The 26,223-nt window shown below is 43.7% G+C and overlaps 1 protein-coding gene across 3 annotated transcripts in view; it reads left to right on the forward strand.

Moving 5' to 3' along the window:
* FGD3 (FYVE, RhoGEF and PH domain containing 3) overlaps positions 1-26,223 on the forward strand; it is a 312,502-nt gene that overhangs the window by 170,624 nt on the left and 115,655 nt on the right. For all 3 annotated transcript variants that reach the window (XM_040359284.1, XM_040359285.1, XM_040359286.1), the window contains 4 exons: positions 1,619-2,198; positions 16,070-16,159; positions 20,709-20,845; positions 24,205-24,361. In XM_040359284.1, the coding sequence (XP_040215218.1) occupies positions 1,619-2,198; positions 16,070-16,159; positions 20,709-20,845; positions 24,205-24,361 (964 nt within the window). The remainder of the gene's footprint in view (positions 1-1,618; positions 2,199-16,069; positions 16,160-20,708; positions 20,846-24,204; positions 24,362-26,223) is intronic.

A 26,223-nucleotide genomic window follows, 5' to 3' on the forward strand; every position in this document is an offset into this window, starting at 1 on the left:
TTCTGTGTACTGCGGGACACCAGATTTGGTGAATGCAGGGTCCTGGGTTTAGTAACACTTTAAATGTCAGTCCTACCAGTCACACATATCCAACTCCCTTCTTTCCCTGGTACTTCCAGGTATGTGGGAGCATGTGATTACACTATACATGACAACAAGGATGATAGGCTGGTGGAAAAAAAGTCCTTAGCCTTGTGCACAGGACTCCTGGTGGACAAACAGAGAATTGGGACGGGGTGAAGAAAAGGTACAGATGTGCAGCTGTTGGGGCCAGCCTTAAAGTGATCATGTTTCGCCTTGTTTGGGAAAAGCACAGGTTCACTTTCAAGGGGAGTCTATAGCCTTTCTCATACTTGTTAGATATACATGCAGAAGTAATCAGCTCATCTTGGGGAAGAAAAATGTTTTGTTAACTTTTTTGAAACCTTGTTATACATGCATCATAAGTAGGTAATTGTACAGGCACATGCATACTTGTTGGCAAGTATATTTGCTCATTACTTATCAAGCGTGTACTTTACTGCTCAGTTGTGCTGCACAATGGTTGAGCCTTGCCAGTCCTCTTTTATTACTACCTGTCTGATTGAAAACAGCTGACTCTTGGCAGCCTCTAATAATACATGAAACAACCAACTACTGCAAGTAGCCATGTGATCTTTGACTAGGCTTTAGGTTGCATGAGTAAGCATATTTTTATTGTGAAACGAAATGTTAAAATGTTTTTCCATCAATTCACTTATACTGTCAATTTTTATGATGATCAGTTTACTTTGAATTACCGGTTTTGTCAGGCAAACCTGCCAAGCTGCTTTTTTTGCATACCTTTCATGAAACAAACAAAATGGTTATTTTCTTGTCTTCAATGTCTTTGTTTTGCACATCTGAATGCAGGATATGGACAATGGTAGAAAGATTATATAGGGAACAATGGTGATGGTCACATGACCAAACAACTCATTAATTGACAGCCCACGTGCTTTGTGGGCAGATGAAAAAACGAGTATCACCTTGTAGATTGTTGAGAAGAAGCTGTTGGGAATGTGGGGACAGAATATAAAACACAAGAACTAAAATTTTACCAAATGTACAATCTATCTAAAAGGGATAGTGTGAGACAAATCTTGGCATGGAAGTTAACATATATTCATGTCCTTTAGACTTAGAGCATCACTAAAGGCAATATTTTCATTCTGGATACAGAAAGGAAGGGTGCCAAGGGGAGATTTCCCTTCACTTTATGTCCAGTAACCAAAACAGGAAGAGAGAAAATCCCTCCAAAGTGAGGAAATCCTGGGGTGTCACCAGAACTACTGTCCCTATTGGAAGATTTCCCCTCTATTACTGTTCAGAAGTCAACTCAAATTTTGGGATTTTCTTTTACTTTCACTTTTACGTGATAACGGTAAACGGGACAAGAAGAGAGGATGAATCTCCCCAATTGGTGGGGGGGCACAGAAGTAATAAAAACTGGCAGATGTTCTAATCCCTCTCCACCCTATCCAAAACGAAAAAATAAAAGCTTTGCCTTTAGTTCTACTTTTTTAGCATTCTTTATCATTTTGAAAATTACAATGCTAACTCATTAGTTAGATTACATTTCTTCTTTGTATTTCCTCAGACAACCTACACAACTTATCAAACGCAATCGTCACAACGCCTATCTCAAAATGGAACCTGGCTCAGGACCTTCCAAATGCCCTTGCCCTTCAAGGAAAGATTCAGCGGTTGAGGGTGGATTGTCTGCTGATGAACTGACTGGTGCGGAGGATAATGAACCTGCTATTTCTCACAATACTGACCTCTCGAGTCCTGATAATGTTAAATTTAAGGAGCTAAGTATCACTGACATCAACAACTGTGGGGAAAGCTCATCCATGCATCGAAATGGGGAACCTACTAGGGACAATGGCAACGAGGAACTTACAGTAGATCAGAACGATAATGGTAAAATTCCCAATCGAGACAGCGGTATCGACAGCCCTTCGTGTAGCGTGGTAGGGGAGGTGTTTTCAAATGAAGAGACTGCAGAGCAGAGGAAACTTACGTTACCTGTCACCACACATGAGATAAGTAACAGTGTCTCTGTGGATCAGAAGAGGGACTCCACTCAGGATGAAGATAGTGACATGGATGAAGGAAGCAGTGAAGAACACGAAAGCACAGAATTGACAAAAACTGAGATTATCGACACCACAAAGGTAGGTAGCTAAAATAAAACAACTAATGCGAATATAACTTTCCAAATATATTCTAGTAATGTTAGCTGATAACAAATTTTTATGGGTGTGTATGTGCGTGCGTTGAGTATTAAGATAAGACATTGTTTGGTAGCCCAAAGTAGTAAAAAAATTGAAATGTCAACATAAACCGTGCATAATAAAAGAAAATATTTGGTGACCATAATAGATAGATGGTAAAGGTTTTGCTACGAACCCATAAACAGTTCACAAGTAGCTGTGACAAACTACAGTAAGTGTAACTTCTATGGTACCGATCAGTAAAGTTGTGTCTCTTGTCCAGATATCAAAGGAAAAATCTCCTGAGCGAGTTTGACATGAGCAAAACCTTAAAACGAGGAGAAAGGTCCAACTGTAGGGCCAACAATGCATGTGTTAAGAGAAAACACTCTTTTAAGGAAGGATGGTCCTATTCAGCAAGCCCATAGCATTCCTGACTGATATGTTTCCCCACCAGTGGGTGGGTTCCCCAAAACAAACCAGAAATGTGTACCTTTTAGGTGTTGTGTCAACACTCAGCCTTTTTACCAAGCAGCAGGCTGTCACAGTAGACAGAGTGCTTAGCATCAGTCAGCTCGCTTATATAACAGCCAATGTACAGCTGAGAGTAATATTGAGGTCTGGCTACCAGATAAGATGTGGGCCTAATGCCTTGTACACACGACCGTTTTTTCCAGCGGGAAAACTGTCATGTTTTCTTTTGGTCGAGAAAAACAGCCGTGTGTATGCTCCCCAGCAGTTTTCACGACAGAAAAACTGCGGGGGGAAAAAAATAGAACTTGTTTTCTTTTTTTTTCGTCGCAAATCGTTGCGTTTTTTCCCCCGCAGTTTTCCTCTGGGGAAACGCTGCTCTGGAGCATACACACGGCCGGTTTTACCCAACCAAAGCTCTCAGACAGTTTTCATGTCGGGAAAACCAGCTGTGTGTACACAGGGAAAAGTGACCAAGCTGGTTCTCGGTTTTCCCGTCTGGTTTCCCGGCGGTCTTTTGACCACCGAGAAACCCGATCGTGTGTACAAGGCATTAGGCTATATCCCACCCAAAGCTCTACAAAGCCTACATGCTCCGCCCAAACGGAACCTATTCAAAATGGAAAGAAAGGCTTGCTATCAAATCAAATTCCTGCAATAAGTTAATCCATACTATAACATTGATATCTTTAAAATGTGTAGTTGTTTCTGTCTACCTTTTTTTTTTCTTTAAAACACATCCCCCTCACGTGACCGCATTGACTGTGATGTTTTACAGGTTCGGCAGCTGTAGAGCATGACTCTTGCCTAATAGTGGTGTCCTTTCTGGAAGTGATGTGTGTGAACATTGAGAGCATTTCTATGTTAACAGGAAGCCAGGCAGAAGGGGCAGAGGCCGGGTGGGACGAGGGCATAGTCAGGCGGGATGGGGTGGGTCAAGGTCAGGCTGGGTGGGACTGTGCTGCGATCCTTACACAGATTCTAGGAAGATGCTCTTTTATTAATTAACCCTCTAAAAGAATTACAAAGTCTTTCTTGCATGAAATCCTAGATTGTTTCCTTATAAATAAGTCCCTTGGTTCTCAAGATTGCCTTATTACCAGTGTGATTAATAATAAATGTGGATCAAAATTCAGGGTAAATAGAGATTGAAGGGTGAAGCTGTAACTGAGTCTAAGGTTAAATTTGAAGTACAGTCTTAATGGCAACAGAAAGAACATGGAATGGGAGATTTACTACCAGCGTATTTTACTTCTAGGACTGGAGAGGTGATCAAGAGTCAATTATCTGCTTCAGCAAACTAATTCTCACTCTGAAACTGATTCTTAGGCCTCGTACACACGATAGGTTAAACAGAGGACAACGGTCTGATGGACCGTTTTCATCGGTCAAAACCGATCGTGTGTGGGCCCCATAGGTTATTTAACCATCGGTTAAAAAAAAGCCAACTTGCTTTAAATTTAACCGATGGATTCCTAACCGATATGTCAAAACCGATCGTTAGTAGGCACGACCATCGGTTAAAAATCCAAGCATTCTCAGAATCAAGTCGACGCATGCTTGGAAGCATTGAACTTCATTTTTTTGAGCACGTTGTTGTGTTTTACGTCACCGCGTTCTGACACGATCGTTTTTTTAACCGATGGTGTGTAGGCACGACTGACCATCAGTCAGCTTCATCGGTTAACTGATGAAAACTGTCCATCGGTCCGTTCTCATCGGATGGACTGATCGTGTGTACGCGGCATTAGTGTTGAGTTCTCAATCCTCACAAGCCAATCCATTCTCCTTAAATTTGATATACAGGATACATCTTTACTGTGATTGCTGTATGTGTAATCATACTAAATGTAATGAATAAATACAGGAAAATGTGCAATCATGTAGTATGTATGAGACCCCCGTGGAGACAAAAAGCCCTGTATAATACAGGAATTTGTATCGTTATTTCATAGTAATTGTTCGCAGCAAAGCTGGACTTTGTCAGTTAAGAGCAAATAATCAGGTTTGCCTCTGAAGCGTAAAATATAACATTTGAAAAATACACCTATATGCGTGCAAGTACATGTCGGTGTGGGCGCTTGATGTTTTCCGTAAAATGTCCTGTGGGCTAAAATCAGCTCACAGGCTTCACAACTAGAGATGTATTTTACCCTGTATGTCTACTGTATATGCTTTACTTTATGGCCAAGTGCAAGAGGCCTAAAAAGGATTCAATTTTATTTACTTAAATAAAAAAATTGTTATACCCATTTGCACTGTGCAATGATTTTGCACAGAGCAGTCCTGATCTCCCCTTCTGTGATGCCCACCATACCAAGCTGCTTGATATGGGGGGGGGGGCGCTCATTGGGCTTGTTTCCATAGACACACAGAGCGCAGCTTGGCCTCACCCTGCCCCAACCCCCCCCCCCCCCCCCGCGTGCTCACTCGTCACTGGCTCCCACTGCTGTCTCTGAGCCAATGGGGAGAGCCTCTGCTTTTGTGCATAACGTTGGGTCGAGATAAGGCTCAGGAAAGTATGAAGGGGGAGGGGTGGTGGCAGAAGCAGCATGTATGCTTTCAGGTAAAAAAAAAAACTTTAGCCTTTATAACCATATTAATCTGCCCCTTAACTAATGATTTAAAAATAATATATGAATTCCATAATTTTTTCCTATAATTAAAATGTACCACCTTTTGCTCTCAGCCTCCTCCGAATCTGCAAATGTATTTTCCTTTATCAGCTGACTTTCTTTTATAGAGTTTGGTTCATTATAATCATCGTATGTACTCTTTTTGTGTTCTGATTAGAAAAGCTGCTGTGTCAGCATCCCTTTAGAAGTATTTTTACCTTTGGGGATTATCTCACCAAAACTGAATTTCCTATTGCAGAGGTTGCAAAAAATTGTGCAGATTTCTGGGAAAATCAGTGACGCAATCACACAAGCAAGAAATGACATTTCTGGGGTTGTTCCATATACCGCTGGTGTACAGTACACTTCTAGGTTGCTATATATTATACTGAATTTTAAAGAAAATTGCTTCTTGAAAAGGAAAGGCAATTTTATTAAAATGAAAGTGTTTCTAAAGCCATTTTTAATTAAATTAATAAACATGTATACCCACCTGCTGTGTGCAATGGCATTGCACAGCGCAGCCCCAAATCTCCTTTCTTTCTCGTACATCACGGGACACAGAGCGGCATATTCATTACTATGTGGGTTATATGGAGTACCTTCAGGTGATGGACACTGGCAATCTCAAACAGGAAGTGCCCCTCCCTATATAACCCCCTCCCATAGGAGGAGTACCTCAGTTTTTTCGCCAGTGTCTTAGGTGTTGGTCATGGTTTAGCTTTGCCTCCACATCCTTGGGATCAAGGCAGGCTAACCGGATCTGTCCAACGGCCTCAGTGCTAAAGTGGACAGTATCCGGACCCCAAAGCCATGGGGTTTGCCCATAACGCTTCTCTTTTTAGAGAGCTGGACCCTGGGCCCAGGACTTAGAACCTTGGGTATCTAAAGCTCCTGTTTGCCAGGGTGCTATATGGGCCCAGGACAGTGGCTCCTTCATAGGAACCCAGGGCCTGAAGGTCTAGACGCCACCCACGGAGATGGGGGAAGATTGGACCTCTTGCTGTGCAAAAGTCCTGCGGCATGGAGCAGGTAAGTATTGGGGAGCCTGCGGAACTTGGTTCTTAGCAGATTCCCTGGAGGGGGGTGCACAGGGGGTCATGCCTGGGTATGCTCTGCATTGGCAAGGAATCACTATGTCTATGATCAGAGACAGGATGATTCAATCTTTTTCCCCCAGTGATATGTGTCCTCCCTGGTAAGTGTTGTTTAGCTCTGCTGCGCTAGGTGTGGGATCTCTGTGAAAATAGGAGCCGTTTTTCCCATGCTAAGAGGAGGTCTGTGACCTACCTGAGGGCTTACCTGCCTGGGTGCTGCGCCGATTTTCGCGCCATTGGCTGGGGTGGGGGCGCGTCCCTGTGGGCGGCGAATTACATAAAGGAAGGGGAGGCCCTTCCATTAGCTGCCAAAAACTCAGTGTCTTCCTGAGCTAGAGGAGAGGAGGACGCAGAGCGGAGCTCGCTGAGGACACCTAGTGGCGGAAGGAAAGATTGCAGTCTTTTTCTAAAGAATAGACTGTCAAACCTACAGATTTTCTTTTTCCTTTTTTTCAGCAGATGGCTATTGGCAATACTTATTAGGAGACAGAGTGTTTTCTTTTCCTCTTCAAGAAAAAAAAAAAAAGAGAGAAGAAGGGAAAGAACTTCTGATCTCCCTTCTCAGTTTGGGCGTTAGTCACTATCGCTCCCAAACCAACAGATCCCCTTAGCTGGGTGATAGCAGGTGTACCATGGCTTCTGGGTCAGAGGGTACAAAGGGTGGGGATTCCCCCGCAAGATCCGAGGGCTCAGACACGGCTATGCCGCTGCTTTCCCCACAGGACATATCAGGGCACGCCTTGATGGGACCTGGGGGATCTGGTGCTGGGGCTGGTACAGGTCAGTCCAACCCCGGCTTTGTCACTGAGAGGGTGCTTGCCGTTTCTTTAGGAGAACTAGAGAAAAGAATGGCAAAAAGGATAGCTAGGGCTTTATCGGGTAGAAAGCGGACTAGGTCTCCGTCACCCGAGCAGGAACCCTCAGACTCAGAGATCCTTTCCCTAGGGGAATTGGATAATCCTGACGTTTTGGACCAGGGTGGTTCAGAGATCGAGGATCCGGATACTGAGGAGTCTGGTTCAACCTCCCAAGGGGAAAGTTTGTGGGTTCAAGCCTTAACGGACATGGTCCATGAGGCATTTAAAGCGGAGTTCCACCCAGGAAAACAACATTTGGCCAAAATTCCTAAAAAAATTAAATAAAAAAAAAGTGAAAAAAAAAAAAAATTATACTCACCCGAAATACCTGTTGCTATGCGGAAGTCCGTAATCTGCCTCTTCGGCACCGCGGAATGTTTTCTTCTTCTCCTTCTCCTAGTGAATGGGGCTTTGTCAGTATGGTTTCAGCGGCCGCTGGCCACCCACTCGCTGGTTAAAGGGTTTGTAAAGGTAAAAGTTTTTTTACCTTAATGCATCCTATGCATTAAGGTAAAAAAACATCTGACAGCACCGCCCCCCCCCCCCCCGAGCCCCCGTTTTACTTACCTCACCGTTCGAAAGTCCCGGGCGCGTGCTTGTCATCCTGCTCGGTTCCCAGCCTGGCCGTTGATTGGCTAGGCTGGGCGGATTGATAGCAGCGCAGCCATTGGCTGGCGCTGCTGTCAATCACAGCGGATGACGCGGCGCGCCGGGGGGCGGGGCCGAGTGATACAGTCGGCGGCTATGGCCGCTGCTGTATCACGGGAGCGCGCTCGCAAAAGCTTTCCACCATGCGAGGGAGCTCGCATGAACGTGGAAAGCTTTTGCGAGGAGGAGCCGAGACAGCCGCTGAGGGACCCCAGAAGACACGGATTCGGGTCACTCTGTGCAAAACGATCTGCACAGTGGAGGTAAGTATAACATGTATGTTATTTAAAAAAAAAAAAAATTGTACCTTTAGTGTTCCTTTAAGACCTTCATTCAAGGGGTCTTACGTATTAATCCTCCAGTTAAATCCCCGCTTTGTCCGTGGGATTTAAATCTTGTTCTGTCAAGTTTACAGAAACAACCTTTTGAGCCGTTGGCTGAAATTCCTTTGGTTTTACTGACAAGGAAGTTAGTATTTTTGGTCGCCATAGTTTCCGCCAGAAGAGTATCGGAACTGGCAGCCTTATCCTGTAAGGAACCATATCTTATTTTTCATAAGGACAAGGTCGTTCTCCCTCCTCATCCTTCCTTCCTACCAAAGGTTATATCCAGTTTTCATCTAAACCAGGATTTGGTATTACCATCCTTCTTTCCTAAACCTACTTCCAGAAAGGAAGGGTTGCTGCATACCTTGGATATTGTCAGGGCCATGAAGGCCTATCTTAAAGCTACAGAGAAGATCCGGAAAACAGACGTGTTGTTCATTTTACCGGATGGGCCCAAAAAGGGGCAGGCAGCTGCAAAATCCACCATCTCGAGGTGGATTAAACAATTAATCACTCAGGCCTACGGCTTGAAAGGGTTGCCTCCTCCGTTATCATTAAAGGCTCATTCTACTAGGGCCATGGGTGCCTCCTGGGCAGCACACCACCAGATCTCTATGGCTCAAGTTTGCAAGGCGGCAACCTGATCTTCTGTCCACACGTTTACAAAGTTCTACCAGTTGGACGTAAGAAGGAATACTGATACAGCCTTTGGGCAGGCAGTGCTGCAGGCTGCAGTTTGAGACCCTCGGATTCCGGGGGCTCCCTTTTGAGTAAAATTTAAAATTATTTTTTTCTCAACTAAGTTGGATTTATTATGATTTGAGTATATCTCTAAATTAAATCCTTTTGTCTTGGGAAGATGTCTCCCTCCCCTCATTGTAAGCATTGCTTTGGGACATCCCACATAGTAATGAATATGCCGCTCTGTGTCCTGTGATGTACGAGAAAGAAAAAGGGATTTTTAATACAGCTTACCTGTAAAATCTTTTTCTTGGAGTACATCACGGGACACAGAGCTCCCACCCCTCTTATGGGGACCATTTTGGGAGGCATACTGCTTGCTACAAAACTGAGGTACTCCTCCTATGGGAGGGGGTTATATAGGGAGGGGCACTTCCTGTTTGAGATTGCCAGTGTCCATCACCTGAAGGTACTCCATATAACCCATATAGTAATGAATATGCCGCTCTGTGTCCCGTGATGTACTCCAAGAAAAGGATTTTACAGGTAAGCTGTATTAAAAATCCCTTTTTTCTGGGGTCCCCTGCAGGCGATCTTGGCCCCTCCTCTTTTGTGTCTGCCCCTGTAGCAAGCCATCTGCTACGGGGGCAGAGATACCCCCTCTCTCGTATCACAGGATTTAATTGGCAGCATCAGGAGCCAATGGCTCCTGCTGCTGCCTGATCCTCCTGTGAGAACAGAAAAGACAGGGGAGAAGAACTGCATCAAAGTGTTTGCTATATTTGTTCTGCAAAAGTAGTTATCCTTTTATTGGTCAAATGCATGTGCACAGCTTATTCCATTAATAGTCCTTAAAGGGGTGGTTCCCCCTAAAACACATTTCTAACAATAGATTCGTAAGACCCGTTACACTGCGGGTAGGCTGGCTTTTTTTTTTTTTTTTTAAGTACATACCGAGATCTCTGCGTTTCGTCCCTTGTCAGTGGGCGTTCCTATTTGATTGACGTTCCTCGGACGGGCGCATACGTGACGTCACGACTTTCCGAAAGAAGCCGAACGTCGCTGCGCAGGTGCCGTATAGAGCCGACTCTATACGGCGCATGCGCAATGACGTTCGGCTTCTGTCGGAAAGTCGTGACGTCACGTATGCGCCCGTCCGAGGAACGTCAATCAAATAGGAACGCCCACCGCCAAGGGACGAGACGCCGAGACCTCGGTATGTACGAAAAAAAAAAAAAAAAAGCCAGCCTACCCGCAGTGTAACGGGTCTTACGAATCTATTGTTAGAAATGTGTTTTAGGGGGAACCACCGCTTTAAGTAAAATGTTTCATTATACTCCATTGTGGAAACATTGTTACCAAAGCCAATAAACAGAAATGTAACTCTGCAGCTCTAATTGCCAAAAAATACAATTAACCAACATAACATTTACATTCTTTTCAATTAAACATATTTTGCAAATGTTAAGCCATCCCCAGTCTCTTCAAATGTGAAGTAATGTTAGAAAAATGAAGATGGATCTTTTGTCTTGAGCCAGCACTTTTGTTAATCAATGGTTGTTAATGCTGAACAGGCATTGAAGGTGATGCTGCTAATTATAAGACACTTACAAAGTAAATAGCCGATTAGCATAATTACTAGTATGGAAAGGCCAATGCAGTAACCTTTGAATTTACAGTCTGGTGAGCATAACCACAGTGGAACAAGTTTTTTTTTTTTTTTTTTTTTTTTTGCTGATTCCAATGTTTGTTTTCCATCTTTTGTTTGCTAGGATATGTATGCACCAGTCACAGTGCTGGATGCAGAATGGTCAGCTCCTATGTAAAACTGGCCATAGATTTTTTTTTTTTTTTTTTTTCCCAATCGGCCAGAGAATTGATAAAAAATTAAACACCAAGGGGTAGATTCAAATAGCCCGGCGTAAATTTCTGCGGGTGTATCGTATCTCAGATACGCTACGCCGCCGTAACTTGGTGAGGCAGGTTCTGTATTCAGAAAGAACCTGCGCTCTAAGTTAAGGTGGCGTAGCGTATGTGGTCCGGCGTAAGCCCGCGGAATTCAAATTATCCATGTAGTGGGCGTGTTGTATGGTAATGAAGGCTGACCCCACGTAATTGAAGTTTTTGACTAATGGCGCATGCGCCGTCCGTGAACGTAACCCAGTGCGCATGCTCCAAATTAACCCGCAAAAAGCCAATGCTTTCGACATGAACGTAAATTACGCACAGCCCTATTTGCGAACGACTTACGCAAATGACGTAATTGACGGAAAATTTGACGCTGGCCCGACATCCATACTTAACATACGATACGCCTCATATAGCAGGGGTAACTTTACGCCGGAAAAAGCCTTACGTAAACGACGTAAAAAAATGCGCCGGGCGGACGTACGTTTCTGAATCGGCGTATCTACCTAATTTGCGTATTCATTGCGTAAATCGACAGAAGCGCCACCTAGTGGCCAGCGTAAATATGCAACTAAGATACGACGGCGTAAGAGACTTACGCCAGTCGGATCTTAGCCAAATTCCGGCGTATCTTGTTTTCTGAATACAGAAAAAAGATACGCCGGAGCATCCTAGAAGTTACGCAGCGTATCAATAGATACGCCAGCGTAACTTCTTTCTGAATCTACCCCAAAGTGGATGGTGGATTTGCTCCCCTCTGTGCTATTGTATTCTGACAGCAGGGACTCCTCTGCTATCGGAATACACTGATCGGTGCTGCAGCTGATTGTCTGCAGCCGCTGATGGAATGAAAATTTTCCAAAATCCTGTTCAACACATGTCAATCATTAGATCAACTTTTGTAAAGTAAGAACCACCATAGATGGATTGAATTTTGGCGGTCTGTGCTCTATTGCCTGAATCTTGATTAATCTATGGACATCTTAAAGCTTGGTTCACACTAGCCTATGCTTTGAAATGCAATCCACAGCAGGTGCTGTTAGGCGTTGAGGAGGCGGATCTGCCTCCCCCTGAATACCACAAACATGGGGCAAGCTATTAGCAGCAGTTTGATTTGAAAGGCCCAGTTTGATCAGTGGTGTTCTGCCTGTGGCATGTGAATAGCGTTCTGTGGCTGTATTTTAGACTTTAGGTGGGCAGTCAGGGGTCAGTAAAACCATGGCAAAGGCGCTTGGTTATGTTTGTAGCCTTGTTGCATTAGCGTAAGATTATATATATATTAGTCGACGCATGCTTGGAAGCATTGAACTTCATTTTTCTCAGCACGTCGTTGTGTTTTACGTCACCGCGTTCTGACATGATCGTTTTTTTAACTGATGGTGTGTAGGCAAGACTGATGAAAGTCAGCTTCGTTGGATATCTGATGAAAAAATCCATCAGACCGTTTTCATCGGATGAACCAATCGTGTGTACAGGGTATTACAGAACTTTAGAAAGTTTGATGGAACGGGCCATGCAAGTACAGACAATGAAAATGGGGTGGCAAAGCTGCTACCTTGCTCAGGGCAACCCTGAGATAGCTGAAATTTTTTCAGATGGTTATAGTAACACATACCTATATATTCACATACTGATAATTTTAAGTGCCATATACAGTATTTATCAAGATGTATCTGAATATTGACTAAAATAAGGTGACCAGATTTTTTAAATTAAATATGGGGACATATATATATATATATATATATATATATATATATATATATAATATTTTTTTACTAGTAATAGCGGCAATCAGCGACTCTCTGCCCGCTGCCGCCCACCTCACAGCCTGTCAAGTCTTACTCTGCGAGCCCCGGCTACTACTGGGTGGGGAGCGGAGGAAGATCACTCCGCCGGGGAAGGCAAGGAGATGAGCAGGCAGGCGGCTGGCCAGGAGTTGAGCCAAGGCAGAAGAACATGTGAGCGGAGCTGAATGGGAATGCACCCGAAACTGAAGAAATATTCCCTCCGCTCCGACCAGCACATGATCATCAGAAAGGGATAATGAAAAAAAAAAATACACCCCCATAAGCTAGTAGGACCAGCACACCCCCATCAGAATTTTTTTTTTTTTAAATTCTGCACTGACTGTCTTTGAAATTGCCCCAGCCCCTATTCAAATCTAATCCAGGGACAAAACCCGTACAGACTTGGTCCGGGGACAGTGTCTTCAATCTGGGGACTGTCCCCGGGGATGTCTGGTCACCCTAGGATAAAAGAGCAGAGGGCTGAGTGCTGTAGCAGAGTGCAAGCATTCTGCCATATTCTTTTACTGATCTTGCTATAGTGTTCAGATATCCAAATGGCCTGCTTTTAGGCTTTTGTACTTTGGACATCATCTTTACTTCTCATCAGATACGTAGGTCTGTGTCTGTGGTTTTCACTTGTAGAAAAGTGTGAGATCCTTTATCTTAGCTTCTTCAGTCAAAGTTCCTCTTTAAAATAGTTGACTGAAAAGCGAACTACTTTATGTAAGTTTTCTTCCCTATTTTCTTTAGCTTCACTGAAGTACACTTACGTAATATCTTACACTTCAGATAATTAAAACGCTAAATATGCAGTTAGGATGGATGCATGTGAATTCTTTTATCTGCCAAAATATTTGCAATTCTGTTCAGTTGCTCCTACGTTTCATTAAACAGATGATGTGTGTTTTTTACATCACTCTTCAGATCCCATAACTGTGAATCTTGCAATTATTTCAATTGCTACAGTCTTCTTATGGCACTGCGAATGAGCTGTGATACTGTAATAAGGTATTTTCTTTAAAGCCCAACTCCAGGCTAATTTTTCCTTAAAGCAGAGGTTTAACCTAAAAACATGTATATAACATTACATTCTGCATACATCCAACATTTACAGTATGCTGTTTGTTTTTGTTTGCTGTACATACCGTATTATTGCTATTTTTCACCCGGCTTCCGGGTACTCACTCCCGCGGGAATAGGCGTTCCTATGCAGAGGAGCAGTGTCATGTGGGACTTCGCCCAGATGATTGACGTCTTGAGAAAAACTTCCCCACAGCGTATAAGGCGCGTCACGATTTTCTGAAAGTAGCCGAACTGCGGGTCGGCTCTATACGGCGCCTGCGCAGTCAGCTCTACACGGCTCCTAGTCGTTTGCGCAGGCGCCGTATAGAGCCGACTCGCAGTTCGGCTACTTTCGGAAACTCGTGACGCGCCTTATATGCCGGGGGGTAAGTTTTTCTCAAGACGTCAATCATCTGGGCGAAGTCCCACCTGACACTGTGCCTCTGCATAGAAACGCCTACTCCCGCGGGAGTGAGTACCCGGAAGCCGGGTGGAAAATGGCAATAATACGGTATGTACAGCAAAAAAAAAAAACTGCATACTGTAAATGTTGGAAGTATGCAGAATGTAATGTTATATGCATGTTTTTAGGGTGAACCTCCGCTTTAAGGTCACGCAGCAGGAGGGGATTAAAGCAATAAAGCTTCTCTACTCACTTGCTCTCCAGTGCTGTCCCCTGTAGTAATGTCTTTCCACCAATAGATGTTCTTTGGGTTAAATGCTGCCCAGCAGGATGTCTTATGAGTGCAGGGTGTCATGGACCCGTCCAACTGACCTACATTTTCAGTGTAATGCTTCAGAGAGCAGCGCTGACTTCACCACACTCTTCATCAGTGGTTCTCAACCTCAGTCCTTAGGTACCCCCAACAGCTAAGAAGGACTGCCGCACTCTGTACAACCAAATTTTATTTGAAAATACCAAAGAATATAACCCAAAATCATCCAAACACAGTCAATAGCAAATAGTGGACATGCAGGGAAAAAACGGCTGACGCGTTTCACATCATAGTTTGATGCTTACTCATAGCTCAACAGGTCATGTTTTGGGAATTTCTCTTAGATAAAATAGTTATCCAAAATACCGAACCATTGACTCTGATTTAAAGCACCTGTGCAAGATAAAGTAAGATCTGCAAACATGGCCTGTTAGGGGTACTGAGGACTGAGGTTGAGAACCACTGCGCTTCATCATTGAACAGTTGTGGAAACGAGGCGAAAGTCCCCCGAACATCATGTGACTAGGCTGGAGACATCCTAAAAAAGGGGATGGATGGCAAACAATTAGATTTATATTAATTGGTGGGATTCATCCTTCCGTTCAGATGACTGTTGTCCCCAAGAAAGTGTTGGAAAATCCAAAATGTTATAGTTGCCAAAGGTTAGGGGGGATCTTCCAATGGGGACAATTATTTTGGGACAACGGTCTGAAAGGGGAATTCTCCTAATTTTGGGAGATGTTCTCTAACTTTCTGTGCGTCTCTAGGACAGAAAGTGAAGGATGCTTCACATGACCCTATGATCAAATCAATAGGCAACATTTTATGGTTATGACTAAGGCCTTATAGGCTGAAACGCGTCAACCTTTCCTATTGCGTTTGTCTACTGTGGCTTGTCAATAAATACGTCAATTATTTAAGAGCAACGACCGGAGTGCGAATCCTCTTTTTTCCTCACATTTTATGGCAGTTTTAAAGGAAATTTAACATTAAAATAATAAATATTATATACTCGCTGCTCTTGGCAATGATATTGCACAAAAGAGCCCTGAATCTCCTCTTTTAGGGCCCCCCACTGGCAATCTTGGTTCCTACTCTTCTGTGTCTCCCCCATACCAAGTGCTATGTGTCTGCACCCATACCAAGTGCTATGGGGGTAGACGTGCAGGCTTGATGCCGAGATGGGCTGTGTGTATCTATTAACCCACACAGCACGCCTCAGCCCGGCCCAACTTTCTACTCACAGGATTTGTTTGGCAGTAGCAGGAGCTGATGGCTTCTTCTGCTGGGAGAGAAGACCTTTAGATGGCACAGCACTGGATCGATGCAGGATAAGTATTTGGGGGGGGGGGGGGGGCACAGCCAGCGGCAAAACTTTTTACCTTTTAGAATCATTTATTTCTAATATAGATGCACGTCGGAGTATTTTCCAGTAGCATTCTTAATATTATAAATGAATGGAAGCATATAAAGAAGGTACAGGCAAGGATATTTGTCCTTTTTTCCTGAGAAAAATTAATTCTTAGATATCGGCATAAAGCCAACATCCACGTGTTCTCAAGATGTGTTAATTATTCCAATAGATGTTTTCTGCAAAATGTGAAAATTGTTCAAGCTGGTACAAACCTCCTAAATGCAATCTCTTCCCACTTGTTTTGCAGTGCACAGAAGCCCAGAAGCTGTTTAATATTGCAAATGAGCTGCTCCACACTGAAGAAGCCTATGTGAAAAGGCTACATCTCCTTGATCAGGTAAAATACTGTTCATTTGTGATCCAAACAAATGCTGATGCTGTAGGCGCAGTACATCTGACCACTTAAGATACTACATACTGATACAGGCCATTGAAAAATGGTAAAGGACTGAGAAGAAAATATATGTTGTTGTGTAGTCATTCGCATGACACCTTTCTAAGGATATTGCCCTGACGGCTCATCCATAAGGGTGCACGGGCCATTCATTAAAGATAGAAGAGAAGTGGTTTAACCTTAAACTGTGTAGAGGGTTCTTTACTGTCAGAGCGTTAAAGCGGGGGTTCACCCTTAAATTTTTTTTTTCCTAGCATGCCATCAAGCATACTAGCGCGAGCTACAGTATGCCTTTATTTTATTTTTTGCCGCCGTACTCACAGTTTAATCCCGTAGTGAAGTTTCAGACTCCCCGCGGGGAATGGGCGTTCCTATGCAGAGGGAAGATGATTGACGGCCGGCTATGGCGCGTCACGCTTCCCGAAAATAGCCGAAATAGGACTTGGCTCTTCACGGTGCCTGCGCAGTCAGCTCCTAGTCTGTGCGCAGACGCCGTATAGCGCCGTGAAGAGCCGAGACCTACTCCGGCTATTTTCGGGAAGCGTGAAGCGCCATAGCCGGCCGTCAATCATCTTCCCTCTGCATAGGAACGCCCATTCCCCGCGGGGAGTCTGAAACTTCACTACGGGATTAAACTGTGAGTACGGCGCCAAAAAAATAAATAAAGTCATACTGTAGCTCACGCTAGTATGCTGGATTTTATGGTAGAAAATTGTTATTTAGGGTGAACCACCGCTTGTGGAATGTGGAATTCTCTTTTACAAGCAGTGGTATCAGCAGGGAGCATCGATAATTAAAAAAAATATATTAGATGGGCACCTTAACAACCACAACATACAGGGGTATACAATGTACTATTGACATAAACCCTCACACACACACACACACAGGTTGAACTGGATGGACTTTTGTCTTCTTTCAGCCTCACCAACTATGTAACTATGAATGGGGATAAAAAAAACTTTTTTTTTTTTGTTAAATCCGAACTATAGACAAAACCTTTTTTTTTTTTTTCATTTTGGATAGAGTGAAGGAGGGTTATAACCCCTATCTTCTGTGTCCCTTAGGGGAGATTTCCCTGCACTTCCTGTCCCAAAGCCAAAGGGATTTTAAGGCAGGGCTTGACAAATTTGCTTGAAATCTTGAAACCAGCTAAAAAAGTTAGGAGCCAGGAACGCGCCCTGTCCAGCCGAGTTTGCGTGAGTAGCGCTGGCATATGAAAGCGGTGTTCAAACCACACATGTGAAGTATCACCATGATTGGTAGAGTGAGAGCAATAATTCTAGCCCTAGACCTCCTCTGTAACTCAAAACATGCAACCTGTAGAATTTTTTTAAACGTTGCCTATGGAGATTTTAAAGGGTAAAAGTTTGTCGCCATTCCACGAGCGGACGCAATTTTGAAGCGTGACATTTTGGGTATCAATTTACTTGGTGTAATATTATCTTTCAAAATATAAAATAAGTTGGGCTAACTTTAATGTTGTCTTATTTTTTTGTTAAAAAAAAAAGTGTATTTTTTCCCAAAAAAGTGCGCTTGTAAGACTGCTGCGTAAATACGGTGTGACAAAAAGTAACGACCACCATTTTATTCTCTAGGGAGTTAAATTAAAAAATATATATATAATGTTTGGGGGTTCTAACTTCTAAGTAAAGGGAAGGAGATGGAAACAGGCAGGGAATCTCCATTAGCATTGCTGGTTGTCTTGTCATACCAACGGCCACCACAAGAGGGCGCCAGATTCCAGAAGGAACCATAGAACTGCAGAAGGCCGCAAAGCCGCGGCCTAAATTACCGGCCAGCGCGGCCCGACGCGATCGCGAGGGGGGGGGTGTGCACGGAGACAGGGTCACCCAGCTGTGCCGGCGCCAGATCGCTAATTCTAGTCACAATTGCGACCTGGCGCCTGGGGTTTGTCGAGCCCCAGTGAGGGGAATCCCTGGTTGTCAGCAGGGTCTTCATAACTAGGAAAATTGGAAAATTTACCCTCAACAGCGCCGTTGCTATGGGGGTGCGCGCTGCACCGGGTGACACTCGCCAGAGGGGTGACACCAGGAGCCGAGACTAGAAGGGGGCAGTGTGATAGCGAGGGGAGCGTCAGTGGGCTACTACAGTGTGTGTCGGCATTTGCTGACATCTCCTGTGGGGTGTCCCCGGGTCTCCAGCGCAGTGATGGCTGACACTTTAGCAGCTCCTATCTGTCCCAGCCGGCTGCATGTTGGCAGTGTCAGAGCGCCGGGAGATCTCCTTCCTAGGTTCCTCCTCTGCTTTGACATGTCTTCTCATCGATGGGACAGGAGGAGGAGCCTGGAAAGGAGATCTCCTGGCGCTCTGACACTGCTAACATGCAGCCGGCTGGGACAGATAGGAGCTGCTAAAGTGTCAGCCATCAATCACTAGGACAAATAGGAGCTGGGAGCTGATTAAAACTTAAGACTGTTAGAGAAAAAAAAGGTCCTTTTAGTTCATTTTGGCACTTGAAGGCAGCCCAGTGAAGATGTGAAGCGTATCTGATGTCAGCTGGGGGGACAGCACAATAGCGCCACTCTAAGTGTAATATGTTGGGTTACATTTATTAAGTAAAAGCAGCAAGGGTACTCACAAACATAGGTGAGATGAGAGCATGTATCATGTGTCACCAGGGAACGTCCAAGTCAGTCACTTTGTGCGGCTGTGTCGCACTGGGAGCCGGGGCTGTGACGTCAATTCCGGATGGACGCTGGAGCGGGTGGATGACGATACTTCGGGTGCTATGGGGAGCCAATAGGCGACGCGTTTGCGGAGCATGCGCTCCTCAAGGCTTGAGAAAGGAGCTCATGCTCCGCAAACACTCCGACTATTGGCTCCACACAGCACCCGGAAGTATCGTCATCCACCCGCTCCAGCGTCCATCCGGAATTGACGTCATAGCCCCGGCTCCCAGTGCGACACAGCCGCACACAGTGACTGACTTGGACGTTCCCTGGAGACACATGATACATGCTCTCATCTCACCTATGTTTGTGAGTACCCTTGCTGCTTTTACTTAATAAATGTAACCCAACATATTACACTTAGAGTGGCGCCATTGTGCCTTCTCCCCATCAATCACTGAGGACCCGGTAACTGATAACTGGTAAGTCTTGTGCTGAGGGTGGCTTGGTTGGGGGAATAAGAGAATTTGGGCAAGAAGAGGGGTTTAATACTGAAAGGGGGGAGATGTGGGGATGATTTGTGCTAAGATGGGGGATCTGTGCAGGGTGAGGGGAGATGGGGGGGATCTGTGCAGGGAAATGGGGGGATGATTTATGCTGAGGGAGGATCTATGTGGGGAGATGGGGGGATGATTTGTGCTGAGAGGGGGATCTGTGCAGGGAGGGGGGAGATGGGGTATGATTTGTGCTGAGAGGGGGAATTTGTATAAGAAGGAGGGGTTTGGGAGGATTATACTGGGAAGAGGGATATGGGGGGCATTTTGTGCTGAAAGGGGGTATATGAGGGTGATGACTTGTGCTGGTAGGGGGAAATGGAGGGGAAGTAATGTGTTGAGAGGGGGTATTTGTACTGGAAGGGGACATATGGGGGGTGAAGATTTTTGTTAAGAGGGGGAATATTGGGGGGGATTTGTGCTGAGAAGGGGGATGAGGGAGGGAGAAAGAGGAATTGTGCTAGGAGGGGGTATATGGGGGTGAGGGGCACTCTGCACATAGTTCTTTCAAAGATGGGGGGGGGGAGTGACACCATGTTTTACCGCACCAGGTGACACCAACCCTAGTGACGCCACTGACCCTCAAAATGTATTCCTGTTCTTTTGATAACCCAAAACTTTGGGATTTTCTTTTACTTTCACTCTTGATGATAATACCGTAGAAAAGAGGACAGAAGTTGCCTTTTAGTTATACTTTGTCTGCATTCTGTCATTTAGTACTGCAGATCATTCATTATTTATTGATTATTATCCTGGAGAGTTTTTAATTTTTAGAAAATCTAATGGGATAGATGGTGTATCTGGCTGTGCCATTAAAAATGAAGGACATCAGCCTCCTGGATCATCCAGGAATCGCCCCACTATATCTGTTTAGCAGTGCTTTGAATGGAGACTTGCTAAGATTTATTTGGGTGAGTGATTATAATTAATGATATGGTCGAATTTCCTGACTTTTGGCCAAGACCACCATACATGCTGTGCCAGGCCTTGCTGTCATCATCCTCTGAAACAACTGGGTAAAGCATTCAGTACAGTTAAGGCTAATCGGGATGAAACCATCTTAGCAACACTTTATTTGCTTCAATATTTGAGGTAGTTATAAATATCTTAGATGCCCTTGCTGCTATTTTATGGCATTGCGCCGATTTGTTCTCATACCCCAGGTCCGGTCCCATATTTTTCTATTCTAATAGACTGCTTGTATTGTATTACCAATTTGCGTGTGGTTTCTGTTTTCTTGACCTCCTACAAATTGCTCATATTCTGTAAGTATTTGTGAACTTATGCTAAATTAATCTATTTCAGGTATTCTGCACAAAATTAGCTGCAGCGGGTATTCCACCTGAGGTGACGACGGGTATATTTTCTAATATTTCATCCATCTACTGCTTTCATGGCCAGTTCCTGTTGCCTGAACTGAAGACGCGGATTACCCAGGAGTGGTGCGTTCCTTAACTCTTTTCCCATCTGATAAATAAATATTTCAGTACACTAGTAGTAGCAAGCGGTTAAAAATTGCTATACTTAAACTTCAGCTTTTATAAAATAATCTGTTTCAACAGCCAAAGTTAATGTGATGTTCCTGTAGATTTGGAAGCTTTCGGTCATGTTGGTGTCCATTTTAAAAATGCAATATTTGGGTTTATAGTTGGCCTGTGGTTGTGGTTTTAAGTACGCCATTGCTAATCCAGAAAACCCCATCATTAAGTCAGGTAAAGTGGTTGTAAACCCTCTCATATACCCAGTGAAGTGAATCGCTTCAGCTGATACACAGAGATAAAAAAAATCCTCCTACATAAGTTTTCCTTGTTTATCTGCAGTCTTCTCTTCCCTACGACCCTTCAAAAGGGCAGAATTGTGTTAAAATCCTTCTCCATCTGTTAGTATCACAGAGGAGGGGGTAGAGAGCTGCAGTTAGTGTGTGAGAGCTGATTGGGAAACAGAGACACACCCCCCTCTACACACAGCACAGGATTGAAGGAAGGTTACAGAGCTCTGTTCTAAATAGACAAGCTATGTGCTGAGCTCTCTCCCCATCACAAATTAATCTAGTTTGTCGGGAAAACTCCTTAGGATTGACTCATGCTGATAACAGAGGAACGAAGCACCAGAGAGAAAGGACACTTGGAGCTTTCGAGAGAGACGTGTAAACACTAATATATATATATATATATATATATATATATATATATATATATATATATATATATATATATATATATATATATATATATATATATATATATAAATAATGTGCTTTGTTCAGAATTCCTGGTTTACAACGACTTGAATATCACAGCTTCTTTGAACTAAACCTGATCTATGAATGGAGATAGCAGACCTTTCAATCATCTGTCCGTTCTCAATTCATAGATTCTGTTTCATTTATTGAAGCTGTATTAATGGCTTCTATGAATGGAGGAGCTAGGCAGAAAGGGTGGGCTTAGAGACGAGTACTCTTGATAAGAGACTCTGACAGCTTCTCAGTTCTATCAACCTCCAACGCACCAGAAGGCTACGGTGGGAAGGATGAGGGGTGGGGATCAACTGAGTATGAAAATTTTCCACTGAACTATAGAAAACCATAGCACAAGGTACACATGACACTTAATGCAAGTACAGTAATACCTTGGATTGCGAGAAACGTGGTTAACGTTTCGCTATGCAAGCTATTAATTTTTAAAGATCCTGACTCAGTTTGCGAGCGTTGTCTTGCAAAACGAGCAGGATTCAAGGCTCTGCGGTGTACAGTACCGCATTTGGCCAGAGTCTATTGACTTCTATGGGGAAACTCGCTTTGATATACGAGTGCTTTGGATTACAAGCATTCTTCTGGAACAAATTATGCTTGTAATCCAAGGTACCACTGTAATGTCCTTTGTGCTAATTTTTTTTGTAGGTAAACTTTGGCTTTAAAGAGATCCTTTTTAACAGACAATTCCTTTTAACAATATTATTACAATCCATATGATTATATGGGTGCAACCATACTGGATGTGATGTAGGCAGCTCTAGCAGACTCAAAGATGTCATTCTCTTAATACTCTATAGAATTCCTCCTTCCTACCCTGTTGGCTACATAAAAGGTTATGCAAGAAAGTCAGGGCTGGTGCAAGGATTTTTGACACCCTAGGCGAAACCCAATTTTGTTGCCACCATTGGCTCCACCCCTGACTCCATCCTCTTAACCCTACCCATGTGACAGGAGGCAGCGCTATACAGGAAGCATCGGCTTCCTCTAGCGCTGGTTTCAGTTTTGCGATGCGCCTCTATTTACACCACCAGCCAAACGGAGCAGATGCCTGGGACCAAGTTAGTTACATGCTGCAGCCTGCAGAGCATGCAAACGCGGAGGGAAACCAGTGTCCGGGTGCCCCTCGGCAGCAGTGCATCCTAAGTGGCTGCCTAGTTTGCCTAGTGGTAGCACCGGCCCTGAAGAAAGTTTTTAAAGTGGATGTAAACCACAATGTATAGTATAAGATTTCCTATCATCTGTGCCTAGTCTTGCCACACAGAGTTGCTCTGAGTAATGCTCTTTTATTGTTCAGTGAAATAAAATGGACTTACAGAGAAAAACCTTGGTCCGTTCCGCCCCCTTGCTGTGAGTGACAGGTTATTTACATATCTCATGCACTAGCCTGGAGACAGACATTATTTTTTAATTCCCACCCCCACTCCTTTTCTAAAGTCATGTGGTTACTTTTCTGGATTTTGACTGGATGTTGGTGATCATAGCAGAATTTAGTGTAAGGAATACATAGGATAAAATGCATCTTGACAAGGGGAGTGTAGAGGAGAGCGGGGAGTCTACTGACATCACAACTTCACCCACAGAGCTCCAGACAACAGATCCACCCACAGAATCTGCAGTTTTTCAGGTCCTATAACAGATAGAGGGGAGACATTTGACAGGTAAGGATACATGCATCTATATCCTTATAGATCAGCACTATGGCAGTAGTTTAGAAAGGATGAGAGTGGCTTTACATCCACTTTAAAGGAGGAAAAGAAGAGCTGGGTCAGCACAGAGAACAATAATGCCGCGTACACACGATCATTTTTCGGCATGAAAAAAACATAGTTTTTAAAAACGTCATTTAAAATGATTGTGTGTGGGCTTCACATCGTTTTTCGGCTTCTGAAAAACGACAAAAAAAAAATTCGAACATGATGCATTTTTTCACGTCATTTTTTAAAATGACGTTTTTCGTGTTGTTAAAAATGATCGTGTATGGGCAAAAACGACGTTTTAAACCCACGCATGCCCAGAAGCAAGTTATGAGACGGGAACGCTCGTTCTGGTAAAACTACCGTTCATAATGGAGTAAGCACATTCATCACGCTGTAACAGACAAAAAGGCGTGAATCGTCTTTTACTAACATGGAATCAGCTAAAAGCAGCCCAAAGGCGAATAGAACTTCCCCTTCAGAGTGCCGTCGTACGTGGTGTACGTCGCCGCGCTTTGTTCATCATTTTTCAAAAACGATGGTGTGTGAGCAACATCGTTTTTAATGATGAAGTTGGAAACATGTCGTTTTTTGGACAAGCTGAAAAACAACGTTTTTTTTTCATGCCGAATAGGTGAGGAGGGGGCTGTGCTAGAGAATTGTCTTTTTAGAGAATTGTCTCTTCTTGGAGTAGTCAGTTTTTCTAGAAAAACAAAAGGCACATTGCAAGTAAACAGTAATAATTTGTGGAAAGGAAACACTGCAAGTAAATTATTTAAAATACTTGACTTGTTTGTACTCTTGTGCGCAATTTTTATATTGGTGACAGGCTTTCTTTAAAACCACTTTCTAGGAGTACAAACCCACGGATTGGAGACATCCTACAAAAGCTGGCGCCATTCCTTAAGATGTACGGAGAATATGTAAAGAACTTTGATAAGGCTATGGATATGGTAAACACCTGGACTCAGAGGTCTCCTGTCTTCAAAGAGGTTATCCACACTATTCAGGTATCGTGACTCACTGAATCTATTGCCGTAATTGTTGGCTTTAATGTCTTAAATATAGTGCTGCGCTCACTTTGTTCCACAGCTTATGGTTTCAAAAAACCCTGTCTGCTTGTAGCACAAGCGTTCTGTTTGATGCCGACAACAGTTCATTGTCTGTGATCTCTTGAGTCCAGGAAACAGGAGAGGCTTAGGTCTTGTACTTGTGGCTTTTCTCTGTAACACTGGGGCCACCTGAGTGTCGGCGAGTTCAGCATTCTTGGTAGCAAAGGAAAAGAAATCTGTTCTCAAGAGGAAAAATACATTTCCTTGACATAAGAAGTTCAGGGGGTGTTAAGTACGTGGTAACTGTGGAAGCCTGAGGCTCGGTAAGAGCGACCCATGGGTACAGACCTTTGCCGTTTGGACAATGAGTGCTAATAGCCCTCTGTACCAGTTTTCCAGGCCCGTCAAAGACGTGCAGACTTCAGTATAAAATGGAAAGCACTATATATATATATCCATGGCCAACAAAGCAGTTCTGAATCCTCTATCACTAGCAAATGATTTATTTTCCTTTAATGGAAATGTGGACAAAATTAAATGTATGGTGTAATCTGTCACTATCATTAACACAGCCATTTTCATTTCTTCATAACATCATTTTATTACCTGTTAACCCTGATCCATCTGTGAACCACCTGTCATTTGGTCTCCAATAAAGAGGATTTTTTTGGAAGTGCAGCCGTCTGGAATCTTCATCTTATAATCCTGCCAGTAGTTCTGTTATTTTTCTATTTTATTAAAAAAGATGACAGCGCTGCTCCTTTTGCAGTAAAATCACGACAGTAATGTCACCCTGTGAGCAGTGCAGTCTTAGCTAGACATGTAGTTTTAGGCGGCATTAAGTAAATGATAAACACTGGTAATGCTACATGGTTTGTACTTTTACTAGAATGCTTGATCTATATGTAAGTGTAAGCTTATAAATCTAGGTATAGACCTGCAAAAAAAAACGAAAGTAATTCATATACTAAATACATCATTACAAGCGTTAATTAACTACTTGCCGACCAGCCGCCGCAGTTATACGGCGGCAGGTCGGCTCCTCTGCGCGAGAGCCCGTAGCTATATGTCGGCTCTCGAAGCGGCCACTAGGGGCGCGTGCGCACAGCCGGAGGCGCGTGCGCACAGCCGGAGGCGCGCGCGCCTCCCATTCGTCCCTGACTCCCGTGCATGGTGGGCGCGATCGCCGCCGGGCACCTGCGATTGCTCGTTACAGAGCGAGGACCGGGCGCTGTGTGTGAAAACACACAGCTCCCGGTCCTGTCAGGGGAGAAATGCCTGACCGTCTGTTCATACAATGTATGAACAGCGATCAGTGATTTCCCCTAGTGAGGCCACCCCCCCTACAGTTAGAACACACCCAGGGAACATACTTAACCCCTTCCCCGCCCCCTAGTGTTAACCCCTTCCCTGCCAGTGGCATTTTTATATTAATCCAAAGCATTTTTATAGCACTGATCGCTATAAAAATGCCAATGGTCCCAAAAATGTGTCAAAAGTGTCCGAAGTGTCCGCCATAATGTCTCAGTACCGAAAAAAAATCGCTGATCGCCGCCATTAGTAGTAAAAAAAATATTAATAAAAATGCTATAACTTTTGCGCAAACCAATCAATGAATGTTTATTGCGATTTTTTTTTATTTTTTACGAAAAATATGTAGAAGAATACGTATCAGCCTAAACTGAGGAAAAATATTGTTTTTTTATATATTTTTGGGGGATATTTATTATAGCAAAAAATATTCATTTTTTTCAAAATTGTCGCTCTATTTTTGTTTATAGCGCAAAAACTAAAAACCGCAGAGGTGATCAAATACCACC

This window comes from Rana temporaria, chromosome 7, assembly GCF_905171775.1.
Source record: "Rana temporaria chromosome 7, aRanTem1.1, whole genome shotgun sequence".
Lineage (NCBI taxonomy): Eukaryota > Metazoa > Chordata > Amphibia > Anura > Ranidae > Rana > Rana temporaria.